Source organism: Lissotriton vulgaris, chromosome 3_1 (assembly GCF_964263255.1).
Source record: "Lissotriton vulgaris chromosome 3_1, aLisVul1.2, whole genome shotgun sequence".
In the NCBI taxonomy this organism is placed as follows: domain Eukaryota; kingdom Metazoa; phylum Chordata; class Amphibia; order Caudata; family Salamandridae; genus Lissotriton; species Lissotriton vulgaris.
The window spans coordinates 1,247,260,650-1,247,277,720 of record NC_141689.1 but is presented as its reverse complement, the minus strand read 5'-3'; the positions used below and the strand labels follow the sequence as shown (position 1 = coordinate 1,247,277,720).

At 43.6% G+C, this 17,071-nt stretch overlaps 1 protein-coding gene across 3 annotated transcripts in view; it reads right to left on the bottom strand.

The window, feature by feature from the left end:
* Positions 1 to 17,071, bottom strand: part of LOC147727739 (zinc finger protein 10-like) — a 230,460-nt gene that overhangs the window by 66,569 nt on the left and 146,820 nt on the right. For all 3 annotated transcript variants that reach the window (XM_086961741.1, XM_086961739.1, XM_086961740.1), the window contains one exon: positions 10,105 to 10,215. In XM_086961741.1, the coding sequence (XP_086817867.1) occupies positions 10,105 to 10,215 (111 nt within the window). The remainder of the gene's footprint in view (positions 1 to 10,104; positions 10,216 to 17,071) is intronic.

Genomic DNA, 17,071 nt, shown 5'->3' with positions numbered 1-17,071 from the left:
CTGATTTTCCATTATGAATATTTTGGGGAAATACAAGCATACATCAACATGTTACTAAATGATGCTGCAAAGATATGGTACCTAAAATCTTACAGTAGTTTTGGAAAATGTTTGGAACGCTGCAGATGTAATAAATAGAAAATGATGTTTTGAACTGAAGCGTCCAGCAGACCAATTTGATTGTTATTGCAGTATATCACAAATCCATTCCACTTTGCTGCATAGCATGCTCCTGTGGTAGGACGTCTAGCCTCTTCGATGATGTTCATGCAGTCTGGCGGGAGATTAAGGTAGCCAAACTCTAGGATTTCAGGTGCCGGATCGCAAGATTGAGATGACTGGGATCTGGATGTTTTATCTCTCCATGGCTTGGAGTTAGAAGCCTGTGAGTGAGATGTAGTTTTTGGTGAGGAACTACTGAGAGCTCCAACAGGGTTGTGAACCAAGGTTGCTGGGCCCATGTGGGAGCAACTAGGATTAGTGTCAGGGACCCCTGTCTGAGCTTCGGAACCACTAATGGAATGAGTGGGAAAGGCAGAAAAGCTTAGGTTTATATCCCTGACCAATTCATCCATAGTGCATTGCCTTTGGACAATGGGTGTGAATGCCTGGATGTGAAGCTTGGGCATTTTGCATTTAGATTTGTGGCGAACAGATCTATGTCCAGAAAGCCCCACATTTGGAAGAATGGGAGGAGAACTTGAGGGTGGAGTTCCCATTCATGGATCTGTTGTCGGACGTCTGAGCAGATCTGAAGTCTGGTTGTTAATCCTGGAAGGTGTTCTGCAAGGAGATATATTTTGTGACGTATAGCCCATCTCCAGATGGTCTGTGCTAGTTGTGACAGCTGGAGACAGTGTGTCCCCCCCCCGTTTTTGTATGTAGTACATTCCTGTCATGTTGTCTGTACGGATCAGGACAGCTTTGCCTACTAGATGTACTTAAAACGCTTTGAGCGCTTGAAAAATCGCTAGCAGCTCTAGATGATTTATGTGAAGCTGCTTTTGCTGCAGGCTCCACATGCCCCGAATTGTATGCGTTGGGAGACTAGCTCCCCAACCAGTGAGCGACGCGTCTGCTGTTAGCACTATCTATGGATCCTGGCCAATGAAAGGCCGCCCTTCTGAAAGGTTTTGTGTATTCCACCACTGCAGAGAGTGATGGGTGCAGCCGTCCACCAACAGACCCTGAGCCTGGTTCCACTGCCGTGCTAAGCACTCATGAAGGGGATACATCTGGAGTTTTGCGCAAGGGATTATTAGAATGTAAGACGCCATCCTCCCTAGTAATTGCATGAACACTCGAGCTGGCAATGAGTGTTGAGGCTGAAACTGACAGAGTAAAGTTTGCATGTTGCGGATTCTGGCCGGATTGGGGTAGGCCAAAGCTTTTTGCATATCTATTGTGGCTCCCAGATACACCTGTGTGTTGGATGGTTGTAGATGGGATTTGGACAAATTTACTGTGAATCCAAGATCGTGGAGTAACTGCACTGTTTTGTGAGCGTGATGTAGACAGCTTTTTTGCTAGTTGTCCAAATATGGGAAGACGTGAATGTGTTGTCTTCGTAGATGAGCTGCGACTACTGCCAGGCACTTGGTGAAAACCCTGAGTGCAGTAGTTACTCCGAATGGGAGCAGCTTGAACTGATGGTGCTGGCCTGCTACTACGAACCTGGGGTACTTGCGGTGAGCAGTGTGTATTGGGATATGAAAATAGGCGCCCTTCAAGTCTAGAGTGGACAGAAAGTCGCCTGGTAGAGGGGGCGGGAGCAGATGCTGGAGTGTGACCGTGTGAAAGTGGTTCGACTGAATGTATGGATTTAGTTCTCTGAGGTCTAGTATAGGCCTGAGAGAGCCGTCCTTCATCGGAATTAAGAATTACAGGGAGTATAAACCAGCCCCATGTTATTGTAACAGGACTGGTTCAAAATCTCCTTTCTCTACCAGAGAGATAACTTCTTGCTTGAGAAGGGTGAGATGTTCTTGTGACATTGCGTGTGATCTTGGAAGAATGTTTGGGGGAGTGTCTAAGTTCCAGGCAGTAACCATATTGGATAATTTGTAAATGAAAGACTAGTTACTGGTAACCTCGCAGATAAGGGCGCTCAACACTATCCTCAGGGATATTAGTATCAAAAAATTCTATAGGTGGTGGTGCAGCAGGGTGAGAAAAGGGTGGTTACCAGACTACCCTAAGAAGCCACACCAGGGTGTGGCCGTTACTACTGATCAATGGGAGATCTCACCTGCGCTCCAATATATATATATAGAGAAAGTTAACTGGTAATCAACTTCAACCACAATGGAGAATACAAATAGAATTATAACAATTATAACCACAGAAATGTAACCATAAGTATCTGGTCACAAACACTCAGAATCCATTCCTCAAGTCCTGGTCCAATAACTCATTCAAATACAATATTGATAGCTGGACCCAAAATAAATGACCACAAGCAGTAGGATCCAGTAGAAATCTTCTTTATTTTCTTGCGTGATGTGTCACAACTACAGTACATATTCAGAAAACAGCCAACACGTGTTTCGTCTGGCTTTTCACATTTCCCAAAGACTTCTTCAGGGCTGCATTATAAACATCAAATAAATATATATCAGGACTGTATAGTTCCAAAAGGGTTGTTTTGAAAAGTAAGTCCTGAAAGTAGGAAAAGGAAAGTGGCTTGTCCAAAAGTAAAATAGCCACGAAAGTGCACCCATAGTAACTAGGTCAAAAAGTTATCTAATTCATTACGAGAGAAATGGAGAAAAGCAAACCAAAACGTCACCGAGATCATAGGGTCTCCACTGTGCACACCTTATAACCAAAAATATGTTTAAAGTAAGGCAATATTCACCTTTTCTAATTGTAATTAATACATGGAACATTCATTTCATCCTCTTGAAGAGAATTAGTCCTTCTCGTAATCTAAATAAGAGAAGTTTGTCACGTTAGTAATTACTCTAACTAAACTTCAATACTTCCTCTTATTGTACCCGCTACATAGTATCAATGCCACGCAACCCATGGCCCAATTTCTCCTCAACGTAACTTGGTGCTAAAGATTCCATATATCTCTAGTAAGTGTTATACAACACTATTCCAACCTCAACAAAAATCCATGTAAGACTCTCTCTGAACTCACCACTTCAATATATCATCATCGCCTCCAATAATAAGTAAAGATAGCACGATTCCAGGTTGCACGCGAAAGGGTCAAACAGTATATGTATCTGTAGTAAATAAATTGAAACATCAGGCATACGACGATATCATCACAGACATCCCAGTAATTATAATGTCACAACTGGTCCACCTTACCCTATATATTCGACAATTCCCTATTTCAGTGTCTCACTCCTTCAGGGACTGAAATATTATATCTAAAGCCTCCCCAGATTCACCAATGTCTGTGAGAAAACAAAGATAAATTGCCCAGCAATCAGAACAATAAAGGTTATCCCCAGCACTCTTATCACAGTTCCATAATCATGACGCTTACCTCAAGTTATATCCTCAATTTATCATAACCTAAGAAGTTTATAAATACAAAAATCATTAATCACACACTCAGAGCATAGGTCCAAATGTCGTAACTAGGATTACCAAGTTACAACTCACCTCGCTATTCCTCTTCATCCAGATGTCCTATTCCATAAGCAGTGAGAGAGAAAAAGAAAAAAGCGCATGTCAATATGCGCTCAATATCACATATTTATAGTTTCAAGTTAAGTAGCATCCCCCTCACACCGTGGTAACAGATCCTCGTCATTATCAGTCTCGGCGTGCAACTTCGTCGCCATATTTGTAAGCCCTTTTATACTGTTTAGTGAGTCAGCACCATCTTGTAATGTGCAAATACTCACAAAAAACACAAATTCCTCTCTTTATATCACCAGAGTTATAAATATTAAAACTTGAGTTCTATCATTTTATGTATATGGTCTGTACTGTTCGAAAAAAATAGTCTTCCTCCGTTACGGCTGCGACAACGAGTCATATTACTCCCGTATAAGAGACAAAGCGTCAAGGCGGCAGAAAGAATCCAAGAATCCACCCGTAAGTATTCCGGGTATATATTGCATCTCCCCCCAAAAAAATTCTTTTGTTTGGAACTTATCAAAAATAAAGAAACGAATATTATAACGATTATTCCGAGATGTTCAAGGATTAAGTGACCAACTGCTATCTCGAATCGAGAGTCTCCTCATACGTCACCCTGCTCCCTATTCCTAGTACTATCGACAGTTCTGTGAAAGAGAAGCATAAGCTCCAGCAAATCGTCCTTGATAAATATGTATCACCCCAAATCAAACCTAAATAAAGCGGAGACCAAGATGAAGTAGAGCTAAGATTATAGTATTTATATAGAGAAGGACAGAAACAAAGTTAAGTAAGAAAATAAGTAACTATATAAATCCTCAGACCAAGGAGTGAAGGTTACACAGACAAAAAGAAGATACATCATTAATAACAAAACAACTATATTCATAATATCTCCTCAAAGCAGTACACATTTCCATTACATATATTCAGAAAGTTATTGCTACAACAAAATTATATATTTCTCGGCATCTGAAGTAATCCTACAGTATAGATCTCAGGAGGGTGAAATTACTTAGCATTCGACATATAAGGGTATCACAAATAGATAGTTTCACACATTATAATAAATACATTATAGTCAACGACCTAGATAATACTGTAAATCCGAATCTAAATTGAGGCCATCTTCAACGGCCCTCAATTTCATAATCCACATGCATTCCCTACGTCGCAATCGTAGTGTCCTATCCCCACCTCTTTTGTCAGCTTTCACTACATCTATGCCATGGTAATGGAATTGGTGCTTGATCCTATCGTTCCCGAGTCCTCACGTAATGCGCAGCTATTGGATACCTAGTATCACCATTTTTAAGTGCCCTAAAATGTTCTATCATCATATCACGTAGTCTCCTGGTCGTACTACCAACATAAATCTTAGTGCACAAACAGACAATCACATAGACCACATGCGTAGTCTCACAATTGATAAATGAGTTGATCTTAAAAGTACCCATATGGTTATAATTGAATTCCTTAATCCTCCGGACGGCCCACCTGCATGAGCTACAGTTCCCAAAATAGTAAAAACCCTGTGGTTGGCGACTAAGCCAACTAGGTCTGTCCGGTGCGCTAAGGTAACTAGGACAAAGCTTATTAGAAAGAGTTGTGCCCTTCCTATATGTGATGTTAGGTCTATCGTTCAACATATGCTTAATATCAATATCACTCAATAACAAATGCCAATATTTCTTGAGAATACCAAATAGCTGGTGATTCCCTTCTCCAAAGTTAGTTACCAGCCTCACCAATCTATTGGCATCCTCTCTATTGGGCGGGCTCGGTTTGGGTCTCAATGTCTTGGTATATTCCTGGCTCTTTTTCTGGCTGCATTGATGACCTTGTCTGAATATCCTCGAGCTTTAAACCTTCTGGTCATATCCTCCAGGTTACTCTCAAAATCCTCATCCTCTGAGCAGTTTCTACGTGCTCTCAACATTTCTCCATATGGGATGGAATTAATCTGACATGTATTTTGTAAAACCCATTTGTCTGAGGTGATTGTGTTCCAGACAGGGAGAAATTTTGAGAGACGATCCCCGACAGGACTGGAATGATCGCGGGTAGCAGAAGGAAGTCATTGCTTGTTATTTGCGGGGGAAGTGCGTGTGGCGTTGCCTCTGCCTCTTCCCTTACCATTGTTTCCTCTAAATTCACCTCTATAATAGCCTCTTGCTGAGGGAGATTGGTTGTTGCCCTTGTAAGTGAAGGAGGGATTCTCTGTGGATACATTCTTGGAGCCATCCCTGTAAAAGGAGCGACAAAAGGATCCCTATTTGAAGGTAACTGCAAAGCCCCCATGGACTTGGCGACCTCCGTGTCTTTTTTCATTCTTTTCAGCGAGGTGTCCTCTGATATAGCCTCTTGATTAGGGCGATTGGTTGTTGCCCTTGTAAGAGGAGGAGGTATTTTCAATAGAAGCATTTTTGAAGCCACCCCTGTAAAAGGAACGACGAAAGGAACCCCTATTCGCAGGTAACTGCAAAGCCCCCATTGACTTTGCGACCTCCGAATCTTTTTTCATCTTTTCCAGCGAGGTGTCAACTGCTGGACCAAAGAGGTGCTATTTGTCAAATGGCTGGTTGAGAATAGAGGCCTGTACCTCAGGTTTTAAACCTGAAATTCTCAACCATGCATGTCTGTGTAGCAGTACGCTGGGGTTTGAGCAAGCTGCTGTCTGCTGCGTTTAGGGCGCATTTGATGGAGGTATTGGTGATACGTTTGCCCTCCTGAATAAGATCATTTGCCTTAGATTTAACTAATCAAAAAGAGCCCTATCATATTTGGCTAACAAAGCCTGAGCATTAGTGATGCGCCAGTAATTAGCCGCTTTTGAGGCTCCTTTTTGCCAGAGGCATAGATTAACTTGGACTCCTTATCAGGAGGAGGTGCCTCACCTGTGGTCTGTGAGGTAGCTCTCTAGTGAGCATTGGAAACCACAAGAAAGTCTAAGGGAAGCCGACCCTTGATGTAGGCAGGGTCAGTAGGTGCCGGTTTATATTTCTAGGAAAAACCAAAGGAAATGATGGACGGAGCGTTGACAATACAAGCACTCACCCCCAGTCAACTGATCTGGGTTTAATCCATCACCGTTCTTTAGCCCACTCTGCCACCCCAGTTCAGACATGGCCATATGCAAATCAGTCTGACCCTGTGCCTCATGGGAACAGTCCAGCCTAAACTGCCAAGCCATGCCTTCCCTGGACTGGAAACAAGCTACTGAGGACCGGTTTCTGGCATTTCAGCCGTCTTCAGCCCGGCTTGCTTGAATCCAGTGGCAAAGTGAGCAAGGGACTCATGTCTGAGCATACCCTGCCAACTTATGGCGAACAAAGAAAAACCAAAGGAAATGATGGACGGAGCTTTGACAATACAAGCACTCACCCCCAGTCAACTGATCTGGGTTTAATCCATCACCGTTCTTTAGCCCACTCTCCCACCCCAGTTCAGACATGGCCATATGCAAATCAGTCTGACCCTGTGCCTCATGGGAACAGTCCAGCCCGAACTGCCAAGCCATGCCTTCCCTGGACCGGAAACAAGCTACCGAGGACCGGTTTCTGGCATTTCACCGGCTTTCTTGAATCCAGTGGCAAAGTGAGCAAGAGACTCACGTCTGAGCATACCCTGCCAACTTATGGCGAACAAAGAAAAACCAAAGGAAATGATGGACAGAGCATGGACAATACAAGCACTCACCCCCAGTCAACTGATCTGGGTTTAATCCATCACCGTTCTTTAGCCCACTCTGCCACCCCAGTTCAGACATAGCCATATGCAAATCAGTCTGACCCTGTGCCTCATGGGAACAGTCCAGCCCGAACTGCCAAGCCATGCCTTCCCTGGACCGGAAACAAGCTACCGAGGACCGGTTTCTGGCATTTCAGCCGTCTTCAGCCCGGCTTGCTTGAATCCAGTGGCAAAGTGAGCAAGGGACTCACGTCTGAGCATACCCTGCCAACTTATGGCGAACAAAGAAAAACCAAAGGAAATGATAGACGGAGCGTTGACAATACAAGCACTCACCCCCAGTCAACTGATCTGGGTTTAATCCATCACCGTTCTTTAGCCCACTCTGCCACCCCAGTTCAGACATGGCCATATGCAAATCAGTCTGACCCTGTGCCTCATGGGAACAGTCCAGCCCGAACTGCCAAGCCATGCCGTCCATCATCCCCTTTTGTTTCGGGTTATATTTCTAGGCGTGATGATTCTTGCTCTTACAGGATCTTTGAAAACCTTATCTGTGTGTTTAATCATCACCTTAAGCATTGGCAGTGTATGGGTAGTTTTGTTAGAGGAATTTAGGGTCTCAGACACGAAGTCCTCCTCTAAAGCCTCCTTATTCAGTTCCATCCCGTGATAATGAGCAGCCCTGTTAAGAAGCTCAATGAACTCTATTTTGTCGTCAGCTGGTGATGGTCTGGACGGATAGAAGTCAGGGTCATTATCCGTGTTTGGGTCAGTGTCATAATCCTCTCATGGGTCAACATCCTGTGGCCTATCCTCATCCCCATCCCCATCCCCATTCACCTCATCCCCATTCACTTCATCCTGGGGGTCAGGTGATAGTGGTGGTGTGAATTAGTGGGTGTGATGAGTAATTGAGGATTAGTGGGCGAAGGAGGTGGAATATATGGTGGTGAAGGGTTAGTACCCACATTTTTTCTCTTCAAGGGAATGTGGTTTTCTTCCTGTTGGCCCATTTTCCTTTTTTCGGGCAATTTGGCATGGATATGACCAGTGTCTTGGTTTATAACAAGTACTTTCTGTTTCAGATCCGAAGGTGGATCATCAGACCGAGGCTCTTTTGGTGGAGTCTTTTTATCTTTGCTCGTTGTCTTTGAAGTCAAAGGTTTCGGCTCTGAAATCTTCGGTACCGAAGATTTAGTCTTCGATAAAGATGGAATGTGGACTGCGACATGCTTTGATTTCGGCGATGAGGATTTTGGTTCGGTACTGGCATGGGGCCGACTTGAGCCCGAGCAGGAAGGCTTCTCTGTGTTTCGGAGGCGGGCACTCAAAACTTTTTCTCGGTACCGACCTTGGCCCGCAGGCAGAGCAAGGACTGGAGCCATTTTGCTCTTGTGTTGTTGGGGCAAGGAGGAATCTGTACTCACGGTACACTGGCCCGGTGTACCTTGCTCCTCTTCTTCCATGTCGGGGTTGGCCTCTGACACGGAGATGTGTACTTCTTCTCTCGGCTCCTTGAGCTTGTGTTTCTTCTCGGTCGGAATCTTCGCCGAAGATGTCCGGTACAGAGCCGCCTTGGTGTTGCATCTCGTGACGTCGAGCCAGACGGTCACAGAGCGTCTTCTTTGATCGAAATGATCGGCATGCGCCGCAGTCTTTCTTCTTCGTGTTCCGGGGATAAACAGAGGTTGCACACTTTGTGCAGGTCGGTGCGCTGAAACGTGGAGCGACACCCGGGACAGAACTTGAATGGAGTTCGTTCTATCGACTGCTAGCAAGCCTGCCGCGGGTAGGTCCAACGGCCCTCCACAAGTTTTCCGATCGAAGATGTTTGAGTCGAAACAATACACGGAGAATGGGAAACACGATCGAGAAACAATACCGCCATGTGTAGTGGATTGCGCGTCGAAGGGAACCCGAGAGACGGTGCCGAACCGGACAGCAGTATTTCACATCGAACCCGATGGGGAGGGGGGAAAAATCTAACAATGGAACCGGTGCCCATGTGCACTATCACTGAAAGGAGGAGTCAACTACCTTGTGACTGGAAGAGACTTCTTCCAACTAAAACAAAGTGCAAACATCCGGACCCAACACTAGATGGCAAGCTATGCAAAGCATGTGAACTACAGCTCACATGCCTCGAACAAGTTGTTCCTGAAACACATCCTAAAAAGCAGTGGATGGATAGTGCAAGTGGTCCCTGCTCTCAGGGGGAGCTAAACCCAGGATGAGGCATAACAAATGCATGCCATGGACAAATGGGGAGAAAGAATATGAGTGCGATGATGGAGCCAGAAAATGGAAAGACTATGGGTGAGTTTAAGCCCACAAAGTATATACAAGTCTTAAAGTGACAGCGCAAGCGCTGTCTAGCTGAGACCTAATAAAAGGGAGCGTGCATGAACAGTTTTGGGAAATATATTCAAAAATGCTGGGTTCTGGGCAAAATACAAAATTGGAACAAATGCTGCTTCTACTGTTTTATTCTATTACAAAGAACTGTTTTTTTTTGCTTTCTGAAAATGTTAGAATACCAACATTTGAAGAGACGCAGTGACGCATCAGAAGGATATGCGTACTTTCACGTGTGTTCATGGACATAATCCATTACAGAATTCATCAAGTCACACTTCTGAGGAGCAACTAGATGCTAAAATAAGGTTGGGCCCATCAGAAACCAACAGCAAGAGAAGTGAAATTTGAATAGCTTGTCCAGAATTAGGAACAAATCACCATGTTTGGGTTTAAGGGGCAGTAAGTTAGGTGTCGTATTCCTATGATGTTTAAGTGCAAACAAGGACTTACCTACTGGAGAATTCATGTTTTGACTTTTCCCAGTTTCTCGATGCAGCATGGGGTAGGTTTCTGCCTCTTCTTTAATGCAATATTGAACAATTGGCAAGGCATCCTCATGGCCTGCATGAGACGAAGCAAACAAGAGTAAGAAATGTAGGTGTGTTAACAGATTATGATTATTAATTGTTTGTTATTGCTAAACCTAGTCATTCTTCTGTTCAACCACAGCATGGAGCTCTTAAAGGCAAACAAAAACGTGAGTACCAAAACAAGAGATGATTTTGTGTGTCCAGCTACTTACTAATAGCTTACAAATTGTAAACTAGTCCTACATGCATAAATCAAACAGATCCATATTTGAGATTTACCATGGGAGCAATTGCAACTTTTGTGACATTAATAAACACCACGCCTTCATTTTCAAAACATACCAGGGATGAGTTTCTGGTCTTGAATTAAAGTCAAATAGCGACAAACAGATCTACAATTCAATGTATTAATTAGATCCGAAGTCTCTGAATAATGCTTTTCAGCACCTATCTTAACAGTATTAAAATACCTTCAAATCCGAGGATCTTTCTATCCTCGTGTATCTTACAAGCCTCTGCCTTACAGGGATGCCTTTTCATGCACCAAATCTTAACAGTATTATATCAAGATGTTTTTTGAAAATCTATTTTCTGGTAATGATAATACAGTTGCAGTGGTGGTATGGGGAAACTGTATTCCCTCAATGTTTAATGAGCACTTCAGCACTGGCAAATATTTTAACAGAGTAAGTATAAAACATTCTGCCGGGTATGTTAGTTCTATCTAAGGAGAGAATCCAATCTATACCACATGATGTAAATAAAACTAATGATCTAGCCTCTAATTCAAACATAGTTTACCCATAGCAATGGATGACTGATGACAGGATACCGAAAGATATTTAATAAATACAACAAAAACCAAACTGTTAATAATAAACTGAGCAAATGAACCTACAAATCAGCAGCCACTAAAAGTCTGCCCAGAGAGGTATAATCGGTGCTTAATTTGAGGGGTGGTCGCAGGTGGGGTCCACCTGGCAGTTATTTTTAGGTCTTGCGTTTTCCATTCCGAAGGAATGGAAAATGGAGAGAATTCAAGTGCTCAAAATACTCGTCAAACCAAGGGTTTTTTGGTGCGGTTTTCTTCGAGTTCACGTGGCCACAGGCACGCCCTTTTGGGCCATAAACTTTCACGGCCATCTGTTCCCCAGCTTCAGCACCTCCCCTCTCTCTCCCCGCACACAGCCTTACTTGGATTTCTCCTCCCCCTCCCCAGCCAGCTTCCCCCAGGCCATGTTCCCTCCCACCTTTCCTCCTCTCTGTCCCTTCTTTCATTCACAACTTGTTTGTGATTGTATTAAAACCAAAAATGTTCTATATCCGTTTTAAGTGCACCTGCCTGCAGGTAACCCATACTATGTTCTTTTATAGCAATAAGCCATGGTTCATTTTTAAAATTGCTATTTTTTATTGCACACATGTTATTTTGTGGCACGCTGGTATAATAAAAAAAAATAATAACCTTCGCCCACGCTTGCAAAACATTTTCGTTTGAGGTAGCTCAACGGACTAAGTGCCCGCCCTTGTAAAATGATAGATTACATCTTTTATCATTTTGCGGTCGTTAAAAATTGGACCCTCGATTAAGATAATAAAGTCTGCAAATAAAGCGTCACGAGTGAACTGAAGTGTGGTGTGCGCTAGAAAACGGTTCAAATCACTGTAACTTTCTTTCTGTATCTGTTGGTCCCCTCTCTTTTCTCAACATTTTCTCTCATATCTAGTTCTCCCCCCTTCCCATTTTCTATTTTCTTTCTGAGCTCAGAACTATTTGATTCTCAGCCCTTTCCATTTTTTCTAGTAACTGTCATACGTGTGCTCCTTAGCACCATCTCCCGTTTTTTTTTTTATTATTATTATTTTTTTTTTTTACATATTTCCCATCCTTGCCCCTGCTTGGAGTGACCCCTTTTTCCCCCTGATTTCTGGCATACGTGAGCCCGGGCTCTCACACACTTACTGGTCTGCCTCTTTTCTCACCATCTCAAGCTTTTCTATAATATATCTGAGCCATTTGCTCACCTTCCCTCTCCTGTTTCTTCCTCACCTTCTGACCCACACGCGTCTCCTCCCAGCACCCAGCCCTCCCTCTCTTGCCCCCCCCCCCCTAATATCTCATCTGTGTGTGCTTTCCTTTATCTGGCCAGGTCTCCCGCCCATTTTAAGAGGTCCGCCGAGCAGGCTCAGAGCTCTTTTGAAGGTTTGTTTTCTCTGGAGGGGAGGTGGGGCTCGGATGAGAGAGAGGAGGCCGCTTTTAATCCTCTTAACAGTTCAAACTTTTCCCTCCACTTCATCCTGCCTCTCCTTGAATATTTATCCCTTTATCGCTTCAAATGGCCCCCTTCTGCCTCTTTGTTTGCGCCCTGGGGGGCTCTGCATATCACACAGTACTTTGTGTTTACAAAGCTTTCTCTGAGAGGGGATAGAGGTGGGGGCTCGCGGGACTGGGCACCCCCTGCCTCTCCTCTTGCGTATGTGTCTCCCCCTGCTGTACCTTTGTCACTGACACCGCAGAGGAAAGCGCGGCTGTGGGGTAGGTGTGACTGTTTACCTTTCCTCTGTACCCCGGGCTGCAATGCCATAAAGATTATAAGGCCAAATGCTGAGTGGAATGTACGCAACGCCTACAATAGGATCTTAAACGGCAGGTACAGCGCTAGCCCCTCAAAACTCGTGGCCCCAAAACCTAACAATCTGTACCACTGTTCTCAATCTTGATAATCTGAACCTGTTTCGACATTTCGCGTTGACATTTAATTAAACAATACTGCCCTTTGTTGGCCCCCAAAAATTATCACAACATATAGTTTATACCACGGCGTCTCGTCTCACACCAAAATACAAACCAAAGAATGCGTAAGGTTTGTGACGAGATGTTAGTTGTGGGAACAAGTGACGCCAACATTAATTGGTGGTAAGAGCCTGGACAATGAATGAACAGGGATTATATAGCGCTGCAAACGTCCCGGGTTTACCAGGAGAGCCCCGAATAGTCAACGACTGCCCTGGAAAATATTTGGCATTTTTGGTGAAAGTGAAACACACAAAAGGTGATACATATCCTTATGTAGCGGTGCGGGATTGGTATGGAATCCGGACCAGAAAGCAGTTTCAGTAACACAAATGATAATGTGTCAAAGCTGCATTTAATTTCCTCCTAGTGACACATTGCCATGTGTTTTATATGTTGGTGAGTCCTGTCAAGTCAATTCACGGTGTCCCACCGTCGCTACAAAATATTAGTCCTACTTCTATGTTCTTGGCATGTCCCAGTAGGACCTCTAATATGAACAGAACTTGGAAGACTTCTTTCTGTAGCACCCCTCCCCTCTCCTTCTAACTCAGGGTGTATCCTTCTCTTCACTGCTCTCCTTATCTCCCTCTCCCCCTCTCCTTCTCTCCTCTCTCCTATTCTCTCTCTCTCTCTTTCTCTCTCTCTCCTTCCCTCTATCCCCTTCCCTCTATCCCCTTCTCTCCTGTCTCCCTCTCTGCACTTCTCTCTCATCCTCTTCTCTTCTCTCCTTCTTTCTCTATTTCTCCGATCCATCCTTTTCCCCTTTCTCTCCTCTCTCCCTCGCTCCACTTTTTCCCTTCTCTCTCCCTCTCTCCTTCTCTCGCTCTCCCTCTCTCTCTGTCTCCTTTGCTTTCTCTATCTCTCTCTCTACTTCTCTCCCCTTCTCTCCGCCCACACTCCTCACTTCCATGCTCTCCGATTCTCCATCACTGTGCCTTCCTCTCTATCCTCTCTGCTTCGCTGCATCCCCCGTCTTCCATGCTGCCCGCATCTGTCTACAGACTCCCTTCCTCCCGTTTTTATCTCTCACTAACACACCCTCTCGTCTTTTATATCTTCGTGTCTCGCTCATACTTTTTTGCACTCATCACCTTTCCTCATCACCCTCACACTTCATTATACTTCTCTCTTGCACTCCTTCCCTATCTCTCTCTCCCGCCCATCTCAGTTTACTTTCTCCCCTTCTAGAAGGGTGTAAAAAGGCTGTTTATTAGGGAGCAGGGTGGGCAATGAAACAAACATCATAGCAGGATGGGCAATAAAACAAACACCCTTCAATAATTAAAAAAATTAAAAGCCATTGTTATTTGTAATATCAATACATCTAGGTCACATCAATACAAAACATGTGGCATTACAAATGCTAAAAGTGTCACATTTGCTAAAGTTAAAAGTATTGGCATTGTAAATCACAAAACATAAATATAAAATGTAATTTACAAAACCAATAGCTCCAACTTTCCTACTGCGAGACCTATTGGCAACGCCAGTGCTTGTTGATAACTGGCACTTATTTTTCCTCATCAGAATGACACAGAGCAAGAGAGAAAAACACACAAGGAGGAAAGTAGAAGGCAGAAAAAGACGGAAAGATTGTGACAAAGTAAGAAAGCAGGAATCTGCAAGAGGGGTATACATGGGCAGGGAGTGTCTGCTGGTCAATAAAAAATGTTTGAGGTGGTATTGGGCAACTTTTCCAATCGATCCCACCAGCTTCTCCGTTTACAAACAAAGCACTGGGTATCCTGTACATAGGAGGAGGTATAGGAGTCTTTAGGAGGAGGTGGGATATTTTGCTCATAGGCAAAATGGGCAGACTCCCCCTACAAATGCCACAGACACATCCCCCAGCACTTCTAACTGGCTGACACAAAATTCCTTTCAGCTATTCATATTTGACAAAACCTTGAGATGTGGATACAAACCGCAGATAGTGTTAAGCAGTGACTTCACATTGCCTACATTTGCCTACCGTTATGTTGTCTGTAGTTTCGTTCAGCTCTTTAGTGAAGGAGATTTGTCTAAGCTTGCAATCAAGAAGGATATGTTTACCACCCAATAGAGTTGTATTCTAACCAAGTAGACTGAAAACAGGATAGAAATGTTGGCAGTGAGGTAGATGCTTACTGGTAATTCGAGGAAATAAAATATGATTTGCAGGTCAGGAGAATAAACGTAATTCTTGTTTACTCTCCTTCTACACAGACTTTTAGGTCTAACAGGTCAACACGTTCTACTTGCCTGCATTTTAGGAATTACGCTTTCAATATTCGTACCATTTCAATGTTGAAAGCAGAACGTGAGATGTGTACTGGGTGGGAAGTTTACAAAAAACAAGCATAAACAGCCTCACGGGTTGTTAGAGTCCACGACTAATATTGCGAGAGTTAAGCAACCCAACACAAGTACATAGTAGATGTGCAGGTTCTTCAATGGAATAACCACAACATGTGAAGCATGAACAAGAATGTTTTAAATGTGTTCAGTGGCTCTATAATTTCACTACTCACCAAAACAAACGCCTGAATTAAACCATTATGCCTAGTACCTATATTTAAAAGTAGAGTTACATAATGCCATGGTTACAATTATATATGATAAAAAAAGAACACATTAGGAGGCTTTATGTTGTTTGAAACGTTAAACATCTGATAAAAAGAAATTTGCTTTTGAGTTCAATTTGAGCGCAGTTTTACAGCTATACAATGAATAAAAACCTTCAAAGAGGGCAACAATTTTTAAATTACTTGTACTTCCCAGCTAGTACTAATCATATACATAATCTTCATATCAAAACTGGGCTCGGATATATAATACTTCATTGTTACTTCAGCAGCTTTGTTTATCCTATAACAATACTTTATATACCTTGCACCACTGGTAGCACACTTTGTACAAAAGAAACTCACAGAAGAGAACATTATGGTGGCAAGTGATTGAGCTGGTGATAAAATAACAGACAGGAGGAGACTTACAACAGATCTTACAGAAGATGGAATGAAAATTGATCTTCTGCTGCAATTCAATAGAAATGAAACTTAATGACATGGAAGAGTGGTACAACATTATTAGCGACTAATCTGCTTTACTCTTTATGCAAGAATTGCTATTGATGTATTATAAGCATCTGACTAAGACGTAACTATGAGAGAATCATAGACTGTTGGTACCCTGGCTATACATGGTGGTGCAATAACAGACTAATTGTTACTCATGTAAATGGGCTTCCTTTCTGTCATAATGTGCACGAATATATGGCAATTATATTTCATTGTGCATGTGTCCACTCCCCATAATCCTTGACCATCATATTGCTGACCATCATAAAATAACCCTCGTACGATCATAAAATAAAACTTTTGCGGCTGATCCATTACCTAAAATGTTATTGTGCTTTTATTTTATATAATTATGTCTTAAACCTTTGTGAACACAGCTGATAAAATAGAATCATAATTTAGGGCCTCATTACGATGGTGAGCAGACCGCCACAGAAGCCGCTTGACATCCAGGCCACCAGCCCGACCTCTGGATTACAATACCGGTGGTCGGAGCGCATAGATTGGGAGGAGAGACCGCTACCTCTGACAGGATCCAAGATCCCATCAGGCGGTGGTCGGAATCCTATCCCTATAATTGAGGCGGTGCTTGCACAGGCAACGCCGTAGGGATTAGGATGTCCCTTTCCGACTCCCTTTGCATGGTGGTCCCAGCGCCATGTAAAGGCAGACAGAAACTGACTTGGGGGGCCCCAAGAGAGCCCCCGTGGGCCACTGCTAAGTGGCCTGAGTGGCACATGTAGTGCCCCCCACACATCCATGCACCGAGTGCCAGGCACCACATGGTGCCTGGCACAAAGTGCATGATTGTCTACTAAGTGCTTGATATTATTGCGGTTTGTGCTGCAGCTCTTTTCTTGGGCCGCAGCCATGCCACAGCAGTAAAAACCACTTTCTGATTACCGTTCAGGGGGTCATATCCACACTGGGTGGGTGGGACTGCTGACTCATTGTCGGACGGTCTCCTACCCTGTGCGATGGCGGTCTGACCGACCGCCATCATAATCAGGCCTCAAGTTATCAGATGCTTT